General features: G+C 37.8%; 1 protein-coding gene across 1 annotated transcript in view; it reads right to left on the reverse strand.

Moving 5' to 3' along the window:
- The window catches only part of mtor (mechanistic target of rapamycin kinase), a 145,916-nt gene that overhangs the window by 63,456 nt on the left and 65,481 nt on the right, over window positions 1-16,979 (reverse strand). The window contains exons 29-32 of the mRNA XM_028452859.1: window positions 15,926-16,001; window positions 9,180-9,319; window positions 4,008-4,108; window positions 70-185 (exon numbers count right to left, since the gene is read on the reverse strand). Coding sequence (XP_028308660.1) covers window positions 70-185; window positions 4,008-4,108; window positions 9,180-9,319; window positions 15,926-16,001 — 433 coding nt within the window. The remainder of the gene's footprint in view (window positions 1-69; window positions 186-4,007; window positions 4,109-9,179; window positions 9,320-15,925; window positions 16,002-16,979) is intronic.

The following is a 16,979-nucleotide window of genomic DNA, read 5'->3' on the forward strand; positions in this document are numbered from 1 at the left end:
TAAGGAATTCTCTGTCAATTGTGGTCAAAGACAACATGTTTGAAAATTATAGGCGATAACGTAACCCACCTGCTGAGCCAATGAAAAGAGATCCTGATGAAGGGCCAACACTGCTCGATAAAATGCGCCGTCATGTGTGTCTCTGGGGATCATACACGTGTACTCCTCCATGCTATCCCAGTGACCTGGAAGAAAGATGGAGAACAAAGATACCAAAATTATAACTCTTAATTTTTGTCTATTTAGTTTAAAACTGTGTAAGTAGTTCACAAAGCTGTGCTCTACGGATTACCAAATGATCTACAAAAACTGTTCAAAATAAGAGACAATGGTTACAATTTAAGGGGAGAACTTAAATTTGTTTATCCAAAAGTCCACACAACTTCAAAAACCTTGTGCCCTTCTGTTTGTAGTATGAAATTATGGAACAAACTTCATTGTAATTTAAAGTCTTGTAAAAACTTAGTGATTTTTAAAAAACAATACAAACTACTTCTAACTGATTCATACGAGCATACAAAGTAAGGAGATCACTATCGTATTATTCTTTGTGTGTGTTTGTTATAATATTGTTCACTGTATTTGCATTTGGCTGGAATGGACATGAGTTGACCACTTTATGCTGAGAATAGGTCACTGATAGTAAGGAGGGTCAGGACTAGATTTAGCTTTGCTTCATCCTGCCCCCTCTCTAACTGAAGGGTACATATGACTCATTTGTGTTAAATGTATTTCTTTGTTTTTCTGTTTGTTTTTCTCTGTATAGTGATCAGAACATATGTATTCAATGTTTTGTTTTTATTGTTTTGCTAGTGCTTCTGTCGTGAAGTTTGAGACAAAGAATAAAGAATAAATGAAAAATGGCTCCATGAAGGATGTCATCATTGCTTTCTGGCATTCAGCGGCAAAGATATAAATTTATAAACCATGCCAGGTTGGTGGACGCAAAGTGAGTAAAGGTGAAATATTGGTGCAGTGTTCATTTGTGTGTGTGTGTAGTGTTCAGATTTGATCAAACTAAAATGAAGTTCAGAAGGCTTTCACTAAACTCCCTGAACCACATCCCCTCCCTCAGCTTGTGCTAATACAAACAACAGCGGCTTTAGTCATTTGTCTTCAAACAACACCTTCACTTGGACACATCTGCTGGGGTAGGTGTCGCCTCAGGGTGCACGTTTTCGTTTGCACAGCCATGGAGCACAAAACCCAGAGGTTTCTTCTGCGCTGTGGTCCTCCCTGCTTTTCTCCACCATTTCATCTTACGATATGTCAATGTTTTGACTGGATAATGTTCCCATATGGTAATGTGAGGGAAACTTGGAAATAGCTGCAAAGGATTTTTCCCGTAATGTTGCACTGAGACACAGAGAGAACGATTAAAAGGCCTAATGCAGGCTTCCTATTCAGTCTACCAGTGAGTTACTACAGTTATGTGCAGTGTTAGTCTTACATTTTCAGTATTTACACATGCAACATCTAACACAAAGGAATGTTTTTTTTTGTTTATCCGTTTATATTAATTCCAAGTAGGCTGAAGTTGACTTTAAAGGGATTCTTTTAAATGAAAACATCATGACCATCTGATGATGACCTGCTAGCGGCATTGGTGTGGGGTGGCAGTGCCTGGCAGGGGGTACTTGGGTTTGCCTGGTTGAAGGGGTGGCCCTACTTGGGTGGTTGATGGCGTCCTCTCTTGTCGGGGGGCCGGGGCTGCCTCCCTGTGGAGGGTGCCATGGCATCATGCTGGCCCTGGTGAGACGGGGCAGGCCACTCTGGGCCGGCATGCGGTGGGAGTCGCCCCCTGGACCACTGGCGGATGTGGTCCACACGGCATGCAAAATATTAAATAAATTAATGAAGTCCTTTGTTTGTGGTCTGTGTCAGTCTTACAACACAGAGTTGTTGATTTGTGATGTCACAAGTGAAATCTGGAAAGACAATACCCTCCCCTCCACTGGTATCTCCACCCATGGACTCCACCCTGAACCTGAAGAAAACTTTAGCAAAAGTCTGCCATTGTTTTTCTCGCTAGCGAAGGAGTGATGGCTACTGGTAAAACAAAATACAGAACTTGCCAACTGCCGGTGCCACGCCTCCACAGTTAACATACACTGTAGTGTATGCACTATTTATTCATACGGAGGTGTACTCCGCTCTTGTGGTTTCCAGGGTATTTTGTGGTTCGGTGTATCACCAGGGAGCAGACACATTTTTAGTATCTGTTATATCAAGGGATGCGCATCATTAACCGGTTACAATTCCGCTATCGATTCTTCTGCCACTGTAAAACAGAGGAAACAGAGGCTTCTTGCGGCATTTCACAAACAAGGACAACACTTCAGGGGTCGTCACATGTAATTCCTGCACGAGGGATCTGTGCGCCAAAGGCAATAACACAACCATTAGCATTATACGCAAGCAATGCCGTGTCTTTGACACACTTAGCGGCAGCAGCATCAGTGCTAGCACTAGCACAGCAGGTAAGATTAAACAACTGGCTAATGATAAAAATTAGGTTAATTTTTTATCCTAAGTCAATAGCCACTTGACTTGTGGACTCATTTTACTCATTTGAGTATTGTTTATTTCATTTATTTATTCTTTTTTTTTTTAAAGTTTATTTTATTTGAAATAAAATAAAAATAATGAAAAAAGAGATAAAAAAGCAACTGTAAAAAAAGTAGTATGGACAAGCTCTCAAATACCCTCCTTGTTTGATCCCACGCCTTCTCCATCAATTCATATTTTCCATTAATCTAAGTTTCCAACAAATGCATGTTTTATGAAATATAAATTTCACAATAGGGCTGTATCTTATTCCTACATACATACAGTATATACAAGAAACAATTAATGCACATGTGGGTGTGCAAACTCCGACATACCCTTAAACAACTATATACAAACATTTAAATGTGAACACATTGTTATTTAGAGAAGAAAAAAAAAAAAAGGAAAATACAAAAAGCACAGAAGCCCTAAGGGGCCATGCCCCCACACATTCCACCTCCTCCGTCGTCCTGCGACAACTACTCAAACCTCTTATTTGTTTATTGAGGACTCATTTGAGTATTGTTTTTCATAGGGGTGAAATAATTAAGATTTATATTAATAAACCTGATATTTATTTTAATAAATCAGGTTGTATTATTTTCTGTACTTATTACCTACTTGTTTTTCAGCCTCGATAAAAAAAACAGATAGATAAGCACGAATTGATAAAGCATCGGAATCGCTAAATCCTTATAATATACATCCCTAGTTATATCACTGATCTGACATGTTTGTGACACAATGCGACACATGCACTATTCCTGTAGTTAGAAGAGCAGAGGAGGAGACGAACTCATGACTATGCATAAGTAGGCCCCTAAACAGCCCAATTTTAGAACTGCTCAGAAAGTCACATTTCAGAGGCTAAAACAGACGAGTTTGGGAAAATAAACCTCAAATACTATGTTTTTGGGGTTCTTAGAACAAATGGAAATAAGTGAAATAAATCTGTCTCTTTTAACTTTTGCTTATACAACAGATTCTGATTCTAAGTTCTTAGATTCTTAAAAAAAAAAGTAACCACATACATCTATATAAGTGCCCAGTATGCTTCGTGAAAATAAAGTGAAATCAATTTCCAAGCTAAATTGCATTGAGTGAGGGAGTACACTGACACCTAAGATACCAGGTGTTTACGTGCGGTGAATTATTGTGATATATCCCCAATTTTTTTTCTTATACCATTAAATTTTACCAACTTTTATCGTCAAATATTTTTTGGTATTTGATAAATACCAAGAAAAAAATATCTGGTATTTTAAACACAAAATTTTGTATTCAACGTATACAAAGCTAAATGATGATTTGGCCTCTCTTTATTCACATTAGCAGAATGGTAACCGTTTCTATCAATCTGTATATGCAACAAACATGGACTAATCGCTGCAGATCTTAATGTACTTGGTTGACCAAAGCGTAAACAGGTGAGTGGCACACACTTAAAATGTGTTTACCTAGACCCCAGGCAGCAGCCGCAGCCATCCGAGCCATCTTAGCCTGTGTTTCCTCACTGACCAGCGTCCATTCTTCACAGCACTGCTGATGCAACTGGCCCCTGGAGAAGATCAAAACAACACTGACGACTTTGTAGGAAGATTGGTTACATTTCTTGACTCAGATAGTGACCAAAGAAACAATCACATTAGGTGTACAAGAACTGCAATCAATAAAAAAAACACACCTAACAAAGGACCAATTGTGTTTGTGATATAAAAGACACAAGCCTGGAGCTTCATAGTGTGTCCACAATTTGACAGTCCAAAAACATTTGTGGTATCCTTAGGGATGGGAATTGATAAGAATAATATTATCGATACTGCTTATTGGTTCGATTCCTTACCGATTCTCATTGGGTGAGGAAATGAAATAATACAAATGGATTTGTTTGCTTTAACTCTTTATTATATTATCTTTGTCTCTTTAATTTCCTGCAGGAATATCAGCTCTCTTTTAATCCACCAGGTATAGATGGTTTTCACTGGATAATAATATATACAAAAGCATTATATAAAATTGATGAATTATTATTATTATTATTAGTATTACAACATATTGACACATTTTGGCTACAAACATTTGAGAATATTTACAGTGCTCCTTTTGAACTTGAACAACTTGATCCAAAATTAATTCAGACATAAAACAAATAATTATTCTAAAAAGAACATATTAACCAATAGTACAACTGCACTTATTGTTATGCATATAAATGGTAAAGCTTTAATTTAGCATTTGTTTACATTTCTATATATGGACCTTCAGAGATGCTGTCCCCGTTGTTACATGTAACGTCATCAGTCGTGTGTGTGAACGTGTGTGAAAGAGCAAACTAAAGACAACAATCAGTACCAGTCCGTCTCCTGTGTCCGATTACTTGTTATGAGGACATAAACTGACGACGAGGTGTGTGTTCATGCTGAAGTTTGTTGTTTTTGGAAGAAAAGTCCGTGCAAGAAGCAACTTTTGTGCGAGTATACAGAACCCGGAAGTGAGTAGCATAGCAACAGAGACGCTACAAACAGAGCACAGAGGACAACACAGCTGTGGGTGGAGGAGGTGGATTCTCCACGGTGGACAGCAAACAACTCTATGGTGGGAGGAGCTTCACTTGGTGCTCGCATAAACACACAATATACAGGACCTGGAGGAGTTTATCGTTACATATATGCAACATAAGAAAAACCGATAAGTGGAATTGACAGGCAAGCAATCAAACGATTCCTAGGAAAGGATTCTCAGAAAGAACCGGTTTTCGATTCCCATCCCAAATCATCCTTCTAATTGAAAGTGGAAATAAATAGCGGACGCCCGCTGGCTGCCTGTGAGCGGGGGGCTCTCTGGGCCCTCCACTTGAGGCTTTCTCGGGTGTGTATTTGGGTGACGGTGATTGCCTCTCAGCTTGGGATCTCGGGGACGTCTGGGTGGCTGCTCAGTCGTGGGGGGGTGGCCTGGGGCTCCTTGGTCCCCGCTCTTACTGCTGGCCTGGCTGCATCTTTGGGCCCGGGGCAGCGCTTGGGTTCTTGCACAAACATTGGTCATGGACACACTGGCATGTCTTGGGCTGTGGGATAAACTCAAACTGAACTTAACCTTAGACACGTTGATCCCAAATACCAGTTTTAGGTATAACCACTCACTCCTTCCCTCCATTCACGGCCACCACCATTATACTTAAGCTCCACACTTACCACCAGTCTGGCTGAATGGATTTCTCAACATAAGCACAATATGCACAACTATAACATCACATCTCACTCTCACTTTAAAGCAGTCAACTGTTCCCCACCATTTCCATTTCCCACCCTGACTCCCTCTTCCCTTCCCCCCACCTATATGCAACACTTCCCATTTTCCTACCCTGACTTGCTGTTCCCTTCCCCCTCACAGTGCTCTCTCTTTTTATATATTCCCTATAATAAAGTGTTACTTACCCTTCCTTAGGGAGGGCTGGTGATAGTCACAATTATGCAATTAAATAAATTCAGTTATTTAATTGCAATAACAAAACATGCATTGCTGTTTTTAAAAGGTTGCACTTCTTGTAGTGTTGACCTTCGACAGCATGTGCAGACAAAGTGAAAAAAAGAAAAAGAAAAAAAAAAGTGGAAATGAATGTGCGAGGAGGATTGTGCATCTCTCGTGTGTTAGCCTGCGTTTGCAAGAAAACTTGCTGTTAGTAATGTCTGTGAACAACGTCAGGTTCCTTAACATAACAAAAATGTCAGTACATCTTCCAACAACAAAACATACAGCACATGTATTTATTCTGAAGTGAATGAAATTTCAAAATGGAACAAGGCCGAGCTATTCTGGCTCAGGATGACAAGGATACAGGATTAGGGTAAGACCTGGTTTCTGTTACTGTTCCATTATCAGCCATCCCTTTTTATGCACATGAATTTTTATACAGATGAACATCATAGGGGGGTGAAGACTGTTTATCCGAGACTATTTCTTCATTAACAACCAACAGTGCACCGTCCAGGACAGCAAAATGCAAGCATGTGTTTTACAGGCAGGATGCCTGCGTTTCAAATGAAAGAGAGACAACAAAAGGAAGGTTTGAATGAAGGTCATTGAAGCAAAGTTGTTTTCCATCTGCTAGCATAAGAAATGGGTACAAACTGCTCTGGGACACTCATTTGTGTGTCACAGTCTTCTGGATGGAAAATGTGAAAACATTCGACTTAGCTTCCATCACTCACATCTTTGGAATTTTCACTGACAGTGTACAAGTAAATATATTGATAGGAAAAGGCATTATGAGACTGGCAGCAGGTTTGGACAAACAGCCGGCACGGTACCAGTCTGTCAAGGTAATCTATATCCCATCAGATCTGGTCATGACAAAAAAAAAAAAACACCTGTATGCTGTGCATCGGGTTTAAATCTTAAAACTGCTGGGTACAATAACTAACATTTTCTACAACACAGATAAAGACAAAGTCTAGGCCTCATGAATCAATAAATCAAATGCATTTCTATCGAAAAACTGGAAAATTTAAAGTTTTTGACACATCCATTACATATGGTCATGTGATTTAGTAGTAATCTCGTAGAAAGATGCAAATACGGCACAAGAGCGGGAATGTTTTTTTCAAGAAGTGTGGAAAGCTTTCCCCTGGGAGTTCTCGACTATTCACTGGTATTCGCCTCCATCTCTCTCTGAGATATTATTGAAGCAAAAACTTAGACCATTCTTACCATGAATTCTTGTGTTACTTGGCCAGAAAAGAAAGACAGTGATTCGATTGAAGCACTTTTATTTTCTGGTTTATTTATGGTGTTCCCTGCAATATTATGTCATTTTGACATTAAATTTTGGCCGTATTCGGGTGTTTCAGTGGCAGCCACAATATCAACATCCATCATTGACGTGGCACAATTTTCAATCGGTGAAAACACCAGAAATATTACTTTGTCAGTGTGTTTGGAGGCAAACTGGCACCAGTAGTGGATTAGAACAACTTTTGGATGAATACTGATATAGAGAGCAGTTTTAAGCCATCTAAGAATCCCAAAAAAAGAGCAACTATTCCTTAATATTGCATTGGTTCTTGAGGCATCTGGTTGGAAGGTGCGCTGGCTGTACAGAGCCAACAGTCAAAGCCAACAGTCACAAGACCCTGCATTTACCCACAGCTCAGAGGCATGATTATAGCTTTCAAATAGCCTGGAAAAGACTTAGCCTTTTTCAGTCACAAAATATTCCAAAATATCTTGATGGATTCATATCAATTAGAATGAATATGGTGATCTCAGGAGGGCAGAACAATGTACCGCTGTGAAGTGCATTTAATGGCCAACACCTTGGACTCGCCATCACGAGAGAAAACAGATATCAGCTCAGGAATGAATGAATATAGTCCAACTGTCTGTGACAAAGCACAGTTTATCTTCCTTTTCTGTTTAACCTATTTCAGCAGGAAATACACACATGATGCACATCTCTCATTCATATTCTGTCAAACCATTGCCAAATAAGTAAAAAACAACTCTGCGGGTGAACAAACAAAGTAAAAAGCCAAGTTTGTTCAGTGGGAGGGAGCTCTTCTTTCCATGTGTCGAACCCTAACTATAAGAGCAGTGTTTTTGTTTCTTCCTCTGTTTTTTTCAACATACTGCTCACAAACTTGAAACCATGTTCCTGTCGTGTTCTTTTGAGCTATTTGGTAACTGTGTAGAGATTGTGCTGACTCAGCATTTACAATCTACAAAGATAACTAATCAACAGAATATTAGGTATTCTATGTTTAACTTAATTTTTCTACTGGCCTTTTTAGGTTTTAAATATTTAGTTTCATCGATTTGTTTTTCAGGATATTCTGACTAAACTTTTAATGACTAAACTATTTATTTTAATATTTACTAATGTCAAATGTTTATTTTATTTGTCAATATCTGACACGCTATAATACATTAGTACCATAATGCATTCAGGAACACTGTAATATTTCTTAAGTGCTTTTTCTTTTTTTAACCATTCCCCTGTTATATCATATGCCAGCCTTACCCATCCAAACATAAACACAAACACAACCGGTGTACACAACAATGACAAGCGGGCGGTAGATTATATAATTAACATCTGCTGTGTGTCAGATGTTCTGACAATCCACGTACTGTGAGTGTTTTGGAGATCTTGTGATTTTCTGTTTCCACTCCAAAAATGATTTTTGAATGTGAGGGGTTGTAGTTAAGTGGTAATGCAGCTGTGGTGAGGTTCCATTACATTGGCAGTGCCTCGTGTGGCTTTTGGGCCTCGGTCGGTGTGCTTCCCGTTTAAGTTGTTTTAAAAGAGAAAGCTGCTGTGAGCACGCATTACAGGAAAGAGCAAACTAGTGAGAGATGGAAGCGTTTATAGCAACTCGTTAATTTCATTCTTTCATTAATTTAAAGACAGACAACTGAAATGAGCTGTTTTGTTCTGGGTTTTATCACTTCGACTAATTGCACAAAAACTAAAAAAACTCAGGGCCAATGTGTTTTAAAAACAAACATAGGGAACACAGTCATTAGAAATGCTGACTCTCCCCTACATACCAGTGTGTCTGAGTCTTTAGGGCACCAACAGTGAGTTTTTTAAAGTGCCACTAGATGCACAGCAGGTATGGCTAATAACATACCATTCTCCCAGGGCCTCCAAACAGCGCATTCTGCCAAGGATGAGCTCAGGGTCGTCTTTGTTCATGTCGATCTTCTTGTCGTAAGCCACCAGTGCATCCTCCCATTCGTGGAGCTTCTCATACCAGGTGGCTTGGATTTCCTAAAACATACAAAACATGCTCCATCACAACACAAAGAACAATGACCCAAGTCTTGGAACCATCAACCAATGATTAGGTCTGCAAGTCTTCTTAACTTTTCTAACTATTCCTGGCTGGTACACTGAACAGGAAAACCTCCAGTTCTCCCACCATAAAGCTTTCCAAAGGGTCACCTCATAAACAAAAGTCCTGAAATTCTCAGTGAAATGGTTTTTATTGAGTCTTTAACATACCTTTACAGACAATCTATAAATGCAGTTTGAAAAGAAAGAGTTCCTGTAGTGGAAAACACATTTAACTCGATTCTCGTTCAAACGTGTGTGCCTGGTATTTTGTTTTGAACAACTTCTAATCAATAGTAATAATTCTACCCTTAGATTGATAGAAACCACAACAAGGAAAAGCAAGAACCATCTGTAAAAGTGATTTTACACAAACCTTCAACTGCCAATATTCTGCCTCAGCTTGAGGTGCAAGGTTAAGTACTAGAGGCGAGACGTTGCATTGGTTGGGAGCAGGTCGGGCCCAACTAACTTAAAAACCTAAGTCTGCATTCCCAAACGCCTCTGTGTCATTCACGCCACCGTCAGTAAACACACGCCTCAGTTACCATGGCGCAAATGGACTGTTACTGTTTAAGTGCTGTAGTGAACCAATGTTGAGTCAATAAAACCTTTAATGATTTTTTTGGTTAAGGATAAGTTGGTAAACACTAGTCACACTTGGTTGTTTACATCACTGGTTGCTGGCATTTTGGGGGGAAATTCGCCTATTCTATGACATCATGTCTCACACCAGAAGCATAGACTTAGTCTCAGTCTTCAAATATTTGATGAGTAAATGCTATCCCAAATGCCAAACTCACACATGATGTATGGTGAATTATTTATACGTAAGTACCTTAAAATTACAACACAAAAAAGGCCTAAAACTGCTGGAGACTAAAATATTTTGATCAGATAAAAAACCTCATAGATCAATAAATCAACTCTCATTACCTCAAGAAAAAAAAAATGTAAAGGGTTGAAATACCTCTTGAACTTTTGCACATTACATTGTGGGATGTGGAGTCCCGTAGACGGAAGAATACAAGAGTTTTTACTTCTGATTTAGTGTGCCTTTCATGTTCTAATTTCTCTCCTTGATTCCCTGTGATATCACTTCACTCACCTCATTCAATTTAACCACATTCTAAACTTCTAGTGTAAGCCCAAAAACAAACTTCTACCATTGTTTTTCTGCCACTTTTGGTCCGTGAAATGTGTCGGGAAGGCACATGGCAGGATTTTTGGGGGCAAACACAAGAAATCAAGATTAGAACGAAGTAAAAACACTATATATGCATCTGTCTACGGGATTCCATATCCCACAATACAATGTGCAACACTTTTCCAACAACGTTAAATCGAGTGTTTACAGTGGAGATCAAAACAAACTTTCGAGCTGCAATTTCAACCTTTTACATCTTTTTCCAGCAAATTATATTCAATCTATTATCTATGGGGTCTACACAATGTTATACTTAATCTGTTAAAAATATTTTGTCTCCAGTAGTTTTGATCCCCAAGCCTTGTTGATTGGTACAACTAGACAAGTCTATGGAAAGCAGATTGAATATACTGTATTTTAGATATCTTTGATATCAAAGCTCAGTTTCCTGTACTACTGAGGTCTTTGACTGCACTAGTTTACTAGTAGAACACTGAAACATGTACTAGTAAACTAGTAGAGAGAAAAAACCCAACATGTTAACTAGTAAGGTGCTGAATATCCACTAGTTAACTAGTAACATGTATTTTCTGTCTACTAGTTAACTAGTGAGCCTCAAAATGTTTACGAGTTAACTAGTTAGAGCCAAGATGTCAACTAGTTAAACTAGTTCAACTATTTTTGACCTTACTAGTTAACTAGTGAGTCTCAAAATGTTTGCGAGTTAACTAGTAAGACTCAAATGTCCACTAGTATCACTTGAAGCGCTTTACATATCAGCTCATTCACCCATTCACACTCACATTCACACACCAATGGGACTGAGCTGCCATGCAAGGCACAAGTCGACCACTGGGAGCAACTTAGAGTTCAGTGTCTTGCCCAAGGACACTTCAACACATAGACAGGTGTAGACTGGGATCGAACATCCAACCTCTCGATCAGAAGACGTCCACTAGCTTCACCAGTTAGACCCTGTGTGACCTTACTAAATAACTAGTGAGGCCAAACACAATTAAGTAGTTAACAAGTAAAAGCAAAAGACCTCACTAGTATAGGAAACTGAGATATCAAAGATATCTAATATATGCTCAATCGGCTTTCCATACAAGTCCTACTAGATCAGCATGTCAAAGACAATCATTCTGAAATGTGTTAAAGGGTGCACAAAAATGATCTGAATCAGCGGTGCCACAAAAACCTTAGCCATCCAGAGAGATCTATGGAACCAATATGTGTTAGTGAAGACCAGATCTTATGGCAATAGGGGTCTATGCATATAACTGGAAGACATTTAGGGCCCAGATAACAGTAGATATGGTAAAAGCAAAACTGAGACACCATTAGCTCATCAGGAGAAATCCCACGCCAACTATTAGTCACGGTGGAGAAAATGTTCTGGTTTGGAGTTGCTTCACTGCCTTTGGGCCTGCAGTCATCGAACCAACTATGAATTCTGGATCATATTAACATCAGTTAGGAGGGAAAAAGAGAAGGAAATCTCTCCAAAAGTTTAAGGGAATCATTTAAATGGACTGTAGTTATTAAAGCAAAAGAGGCTATTTAAAATTGGCAGTACATTTAAATTAATAAAGATCTTTCAAAAACAGGATTTTTACATTTTACATTGGACATAAACTTTAGCTTGCCAATGTCCAATCCTGTAAAACCAAGGACTTTGTCCAAATACAGAGAAGAGAGCAAACTCGGCCAGTCCTCATAATCACTGAAACATATATGATTTGGTTAATACTAAAGAAAGCAAAAAAAAAAATTGTTTTAAAATATACACTACCGGTCAAAAGTTTTAAAACACCACACTTTTTCAGTTTATTGTGTCATTGCACTCTGAAATGAAAGCATAGAACAACAACACTACACTGCTTTTATGCAGACAGAGGGGGTTGGAAGTAACCAAGAAAAGTTGGAACACCTGTAGGAATGAGTAGCACCAGCTTTCAAGGCTGATTCAACCTTCATTGCTGCAGAACAGCTTTAAATTATTGCTGAAAAAGGCCTATTTGTATAATTCTGAAATGTACATTATTTTTCAGTTTTGGGTAACCACGCCTTTTTTTAACCTCTGGCTGTTCAGTGCTTACCTTTGTACCATTTCAAGCTATTCATTGGACTTTCACAAGCTGAATTGCATTAAATAACTAGAAAAATTAGGGTTTTCTAAAACTTTTGACAGGTCGTGTATATTGTACATTCCTTCTATTTTCTCTGACATCTTACAAAAGATATTTCATCATTTAATTACTGGCAGAAAATAGTCAGGCAGATGCGTAATCGGTCAACAATGCTTGTATGGTTCTAAAAATTTTCTTCAAAAAGACCAGATTAAAACGCAATGCTAACAAAATCCTGGTGATTAAATTATGACTAAGCTTACTGGCATTTTCCATAACAAATAAAAACTAGCTGAAAATCCTCTCAAGGACAAAAAATCCAATTATAACTAATTTTTCGTTAAAAATTGAGGGTGAGACAGGATGGAACTGAACTCAACAAGAGTTCAAGAAAGTTAGTTAAACAGAACTTTTGGTGAATCTTTCCTTGTGGAAAAAGTCAAGAAAAATAGTTTTAGTCACCTAAATCTGAAGCAGATTTTGGTGACTAAAATCATTGTCAACTAAAACAGTTAAGGGATTCTGATGATTGATTTGAGACAGAAACAAGATAATGTAATCTGCTAAACCAACTTGGTCACTGTTGGATGGGATCACTGCTAAATGAAATTGTAGAATTGTAGGTAGAATTGTAATAATAAAACTAAAACTACAGATAGCGACAGTCATACAGTATAACTAAAAACCTCCACACACCTGATCTGAGTAACAAAAAGCTACTTTTCTATGAGGCCTTTGATGTGGAAAAATGTGACTCTGTTTCATGACCAGTATTTTATGAATGGACCAATCCATCGAGATGAAACACAGCAGTAGGGCTGGGTTAGATTCGATTCACAAGAGCCCGATTCGATTCACGATTCGATTCACTTTTGATTGATTTTTGATTCAGTTAAGGATATCACACAGTACAAATTTTACTTAGATATAGAAAACATTCTCATTAGAACTAATGATGCAAATCGTAGAAACTACAGCTTTATCTTGGTGCATTAGTAAAAATATGAATATTTACATTAATAATTGAACCTCATGCAGTAACATTACTCATGTACGTTTTATTTAACGTGACCTAAGCAGAACAAAAATGCAATGACTTAATCAATTCTAAGCACAGGCAGGCTGAGTAAATAAAGTGGCAACAGACACAATAAAGTAAACTCAAAATATTCTCATTCCTTTGAGTCTCACAAAGGTTTTGTGCTAATGTTCCAGTGGCTGCACAACAAATCTAACTGTATAATAAGAGACACAACCATAACAATAAATAAATAATTGTAAATAAAAGCAAGCATCCAGAAATTAAAACGATTCTGAATTGTCTTAAAGTGCAATAAGTCAGGTCTTTAGTAAATGTAAGTAAATACTTTTAAATTCCTGTGAACAGTAAACTTCAAGAAAACTTCATTTGTAACTTTTTCTTTTTGCGCATTCTCAACATTTGCTGCTGGAGCGCAGGGAACAACTAGGATTTCCCATGGCCATGAAGGCAACATGTTTACGTGCAGCTTTCTCTGCTAATGTGTGTCTTGTTTACATGTGTTCTGAGTGTTGATTGGCTGGAAGGCTGGAGAATAAGTGGGGAAAGAGTCACAGTATGTTAACACATTCCGTTCCCGAAGGAAAGTGTGAGTGAATGGCGGTGTTAGACGGTTCCTTTTGTGTTTGATTGTTTATCTTTAGCATGGACTATTGTCTACAGGTTACTACGACCTCCATTAAAGCCTGTAAAACTGTGATAACAGCTCAAATCAAGTCCTTACAATACCTTTTGGGTAGAGCTGCGGTGCGTGTCCTCACTACCTCCTCCTCCTCCCTAGCAGCGCGAGCCGCCACGCTACAAATCTACAGGCTCCAAGACTTATTAAAAGGTTCGATTAAAAGGTTTTATAAATCGATATTGGGCTATACAAAGGAGAATCGATTCAAATCGATTGATCGATTTTTTAAACCCAGCCTTATTCAGCAACATTAGGGACGTGCTCTCTTTGTGCAGTATATCTAATGTATTAAAACCAAGTCAAGCAGGAATTGTAAATTAAAAAAATAGCTTTTGCTAACAGTTGTAAAGAAGTATCACAGCGTGATTCCACCACTGCAATTCGCCTAAGACAATTCAAAACATAAAAGGCAAAAACAATAATTGTACTAAAATGTCAGATTAATCCAAACATCCTGTCAATTAAACAAATACTGTCATGTTGTGCCTTTTGACTTCTGGTCAGTGTTGGAGATGTTTTCTCACATGCTGCAGATTAAAAGAAGGATGTTTTGCTGTATGCCTCAAATAACCCCGGTTCTTATGTTATTACACGTTGGTCAGGTAAATATGTATGCACACAAAAGCTTCAATAAAACATGTTGCAACTTTTGGCAATAAACAAATTAACCTTAAAGAATGCAAACAGTCATAATATCATGGCTGGCAGATGGTTGTGGATCATTTTGATCAAATTATGGGAACACAACATACCAAACTGAAAAACTTTTTGATTAAATGCAACAATGCATATATTATTTTTAGGGATGTAACGATTAATCGTAAGGCAGTTAAAAATCGATTCAGAGGTATCAAGGTTCACATCGATGCTGTGAAAATTGAATTGCAGTACTTTTTTCAACCAGCAGAGGGCGCTCCAGAAGTGTATGCTAATACTTTCTTTCTGGCCGCCTTCTACTCTTAAACATATTCATAAATGATTCCTTACCCCTTTAGCACCGAAAGAATATCTGTAATATTACGTGAATACCTGTAAAAGTCATGTTTTTCTATTAGCTCTGTCTGCTAGCATAGCATCTCTTCTTCACTGCAAGATATCAGCATGCCAACCGACCACTGGGTTACCAGCGCCATCTGCTGGTCCAAACAAATATTTGACGCAAATACAATGCAGACTGTTTTGTTTTTTTTAATGTCCAATTGTTAAGGCACAAAATATATTTTCAGTTGCACTTTTAATAAGAAAAATAACTATTATGCAGTTTTGTATTGTTTACTATAGAACCAGAATTTAAATGAATAGGCATCTTATAATTCCTTTATTTATTTCATTCAAGATTTATTTTTAGTTAAATTGCATTGTTTTGAATAGTTTATCAAGGGATTCTTTTGACAATGAAAAATAAAATGGAAAATCGTATCGTGAACCCAGTATCGTGAATCGAATCGTATCGGGAGTTGAGTGAATCGTTACATCCCTAATTATTTTGATTTTTTTGTCTAAACAACAACCAAATGGATTCAAAGAGAAGAAAAGCTCTCACCAATTCCCCAAAATGCTTCATCGCGTATTCCAGCACTCCAGATGCAGCTTCTGGCTGCTGCAGTTTGTTGTTGATGCTGCAAAAATGAAAGCCACATCAACATACTATTAGAGTGATGTGATTTTAAAATTTGAAAACATAAAAATAGAAAAAGACATTGGAATGATGTAAACACACAGAAAACTGGTAAAAATCCTCAGATTTGAAATTGGCTTTGACATGACTTTAAATGACAGCCGACGAAAGCACAAGCACAGCTCAATTTTAGCCATCACCGATTAATCAACATCTGCCTTTTTTTAGTTATCCATGTTTATGATTCTCATCAACTTTATTTTTAATTATTTTTTACATTGTACTCTGGAAATACAGTTTGAACAAGTTTGCCTTTTGTTATTCATCAGGGGCTTCACAGTTCTTTTGTTGACAGTGTTACAAATTAAAGTTCTTTATCATAATGTGGTAGTCTTCTACTTCTTTATCTTAAATCAGATTTTGGAAATTATAAAAATTTGAACAGTCATGAACATTATATATCCTGTGTATATCGATATAAACCGAAATTTGGCCGAATACGGTCGATAAATCAGATATCGGTAGATGCATTGAATATCAGCTTTTTCAAACCCCCTATATTGGTATCGGCCCAAAAATCCCATATCAGTCGGGCTCTACAATACAGACAAAACTGCAGAAGGATCAGATAAATGAATAATGTACGTATCCTGATGCTGGATGAAAGCAGACCAGAAATGGGTGCTCTGGGATCTAACAGGTTCAATGTAGGTTTGGGCAATATAAAACTAAAATCAGATGTGATATACATCTTTTTTTTCCTAAATAAAGGTCTTAACAGAATGATTAATCTGTGTCAAAGATACTCAACAAAATGCCACAAAGGCACTTTTATTAATCAATTTTGGCTTTTTCTCATGTAAGAGACAGCAGGCGTGAGTGAGTTCTGTAGCGTGACTTGTTTTAGTACAGGAGCCTGGATGTACTTCACAGGCTAGGTTATAGCAGCAGTTTAGCACACATTTCATATTTAACCTAT

The sequence above is a fragment of the Gouania willdenowi genome, chromosome 7 (genome assembly GCF_900634775.1).
Source record: "Gouania willdenowi chromosome 7, fGouWil2.1, whole genome shotgun sequence".
NCBI lineage: Eukaryota > Metazoa > Chordata > Actinopteri > Blenniiformes > Gobiesocidae > Gouania > Gouania willdenowi.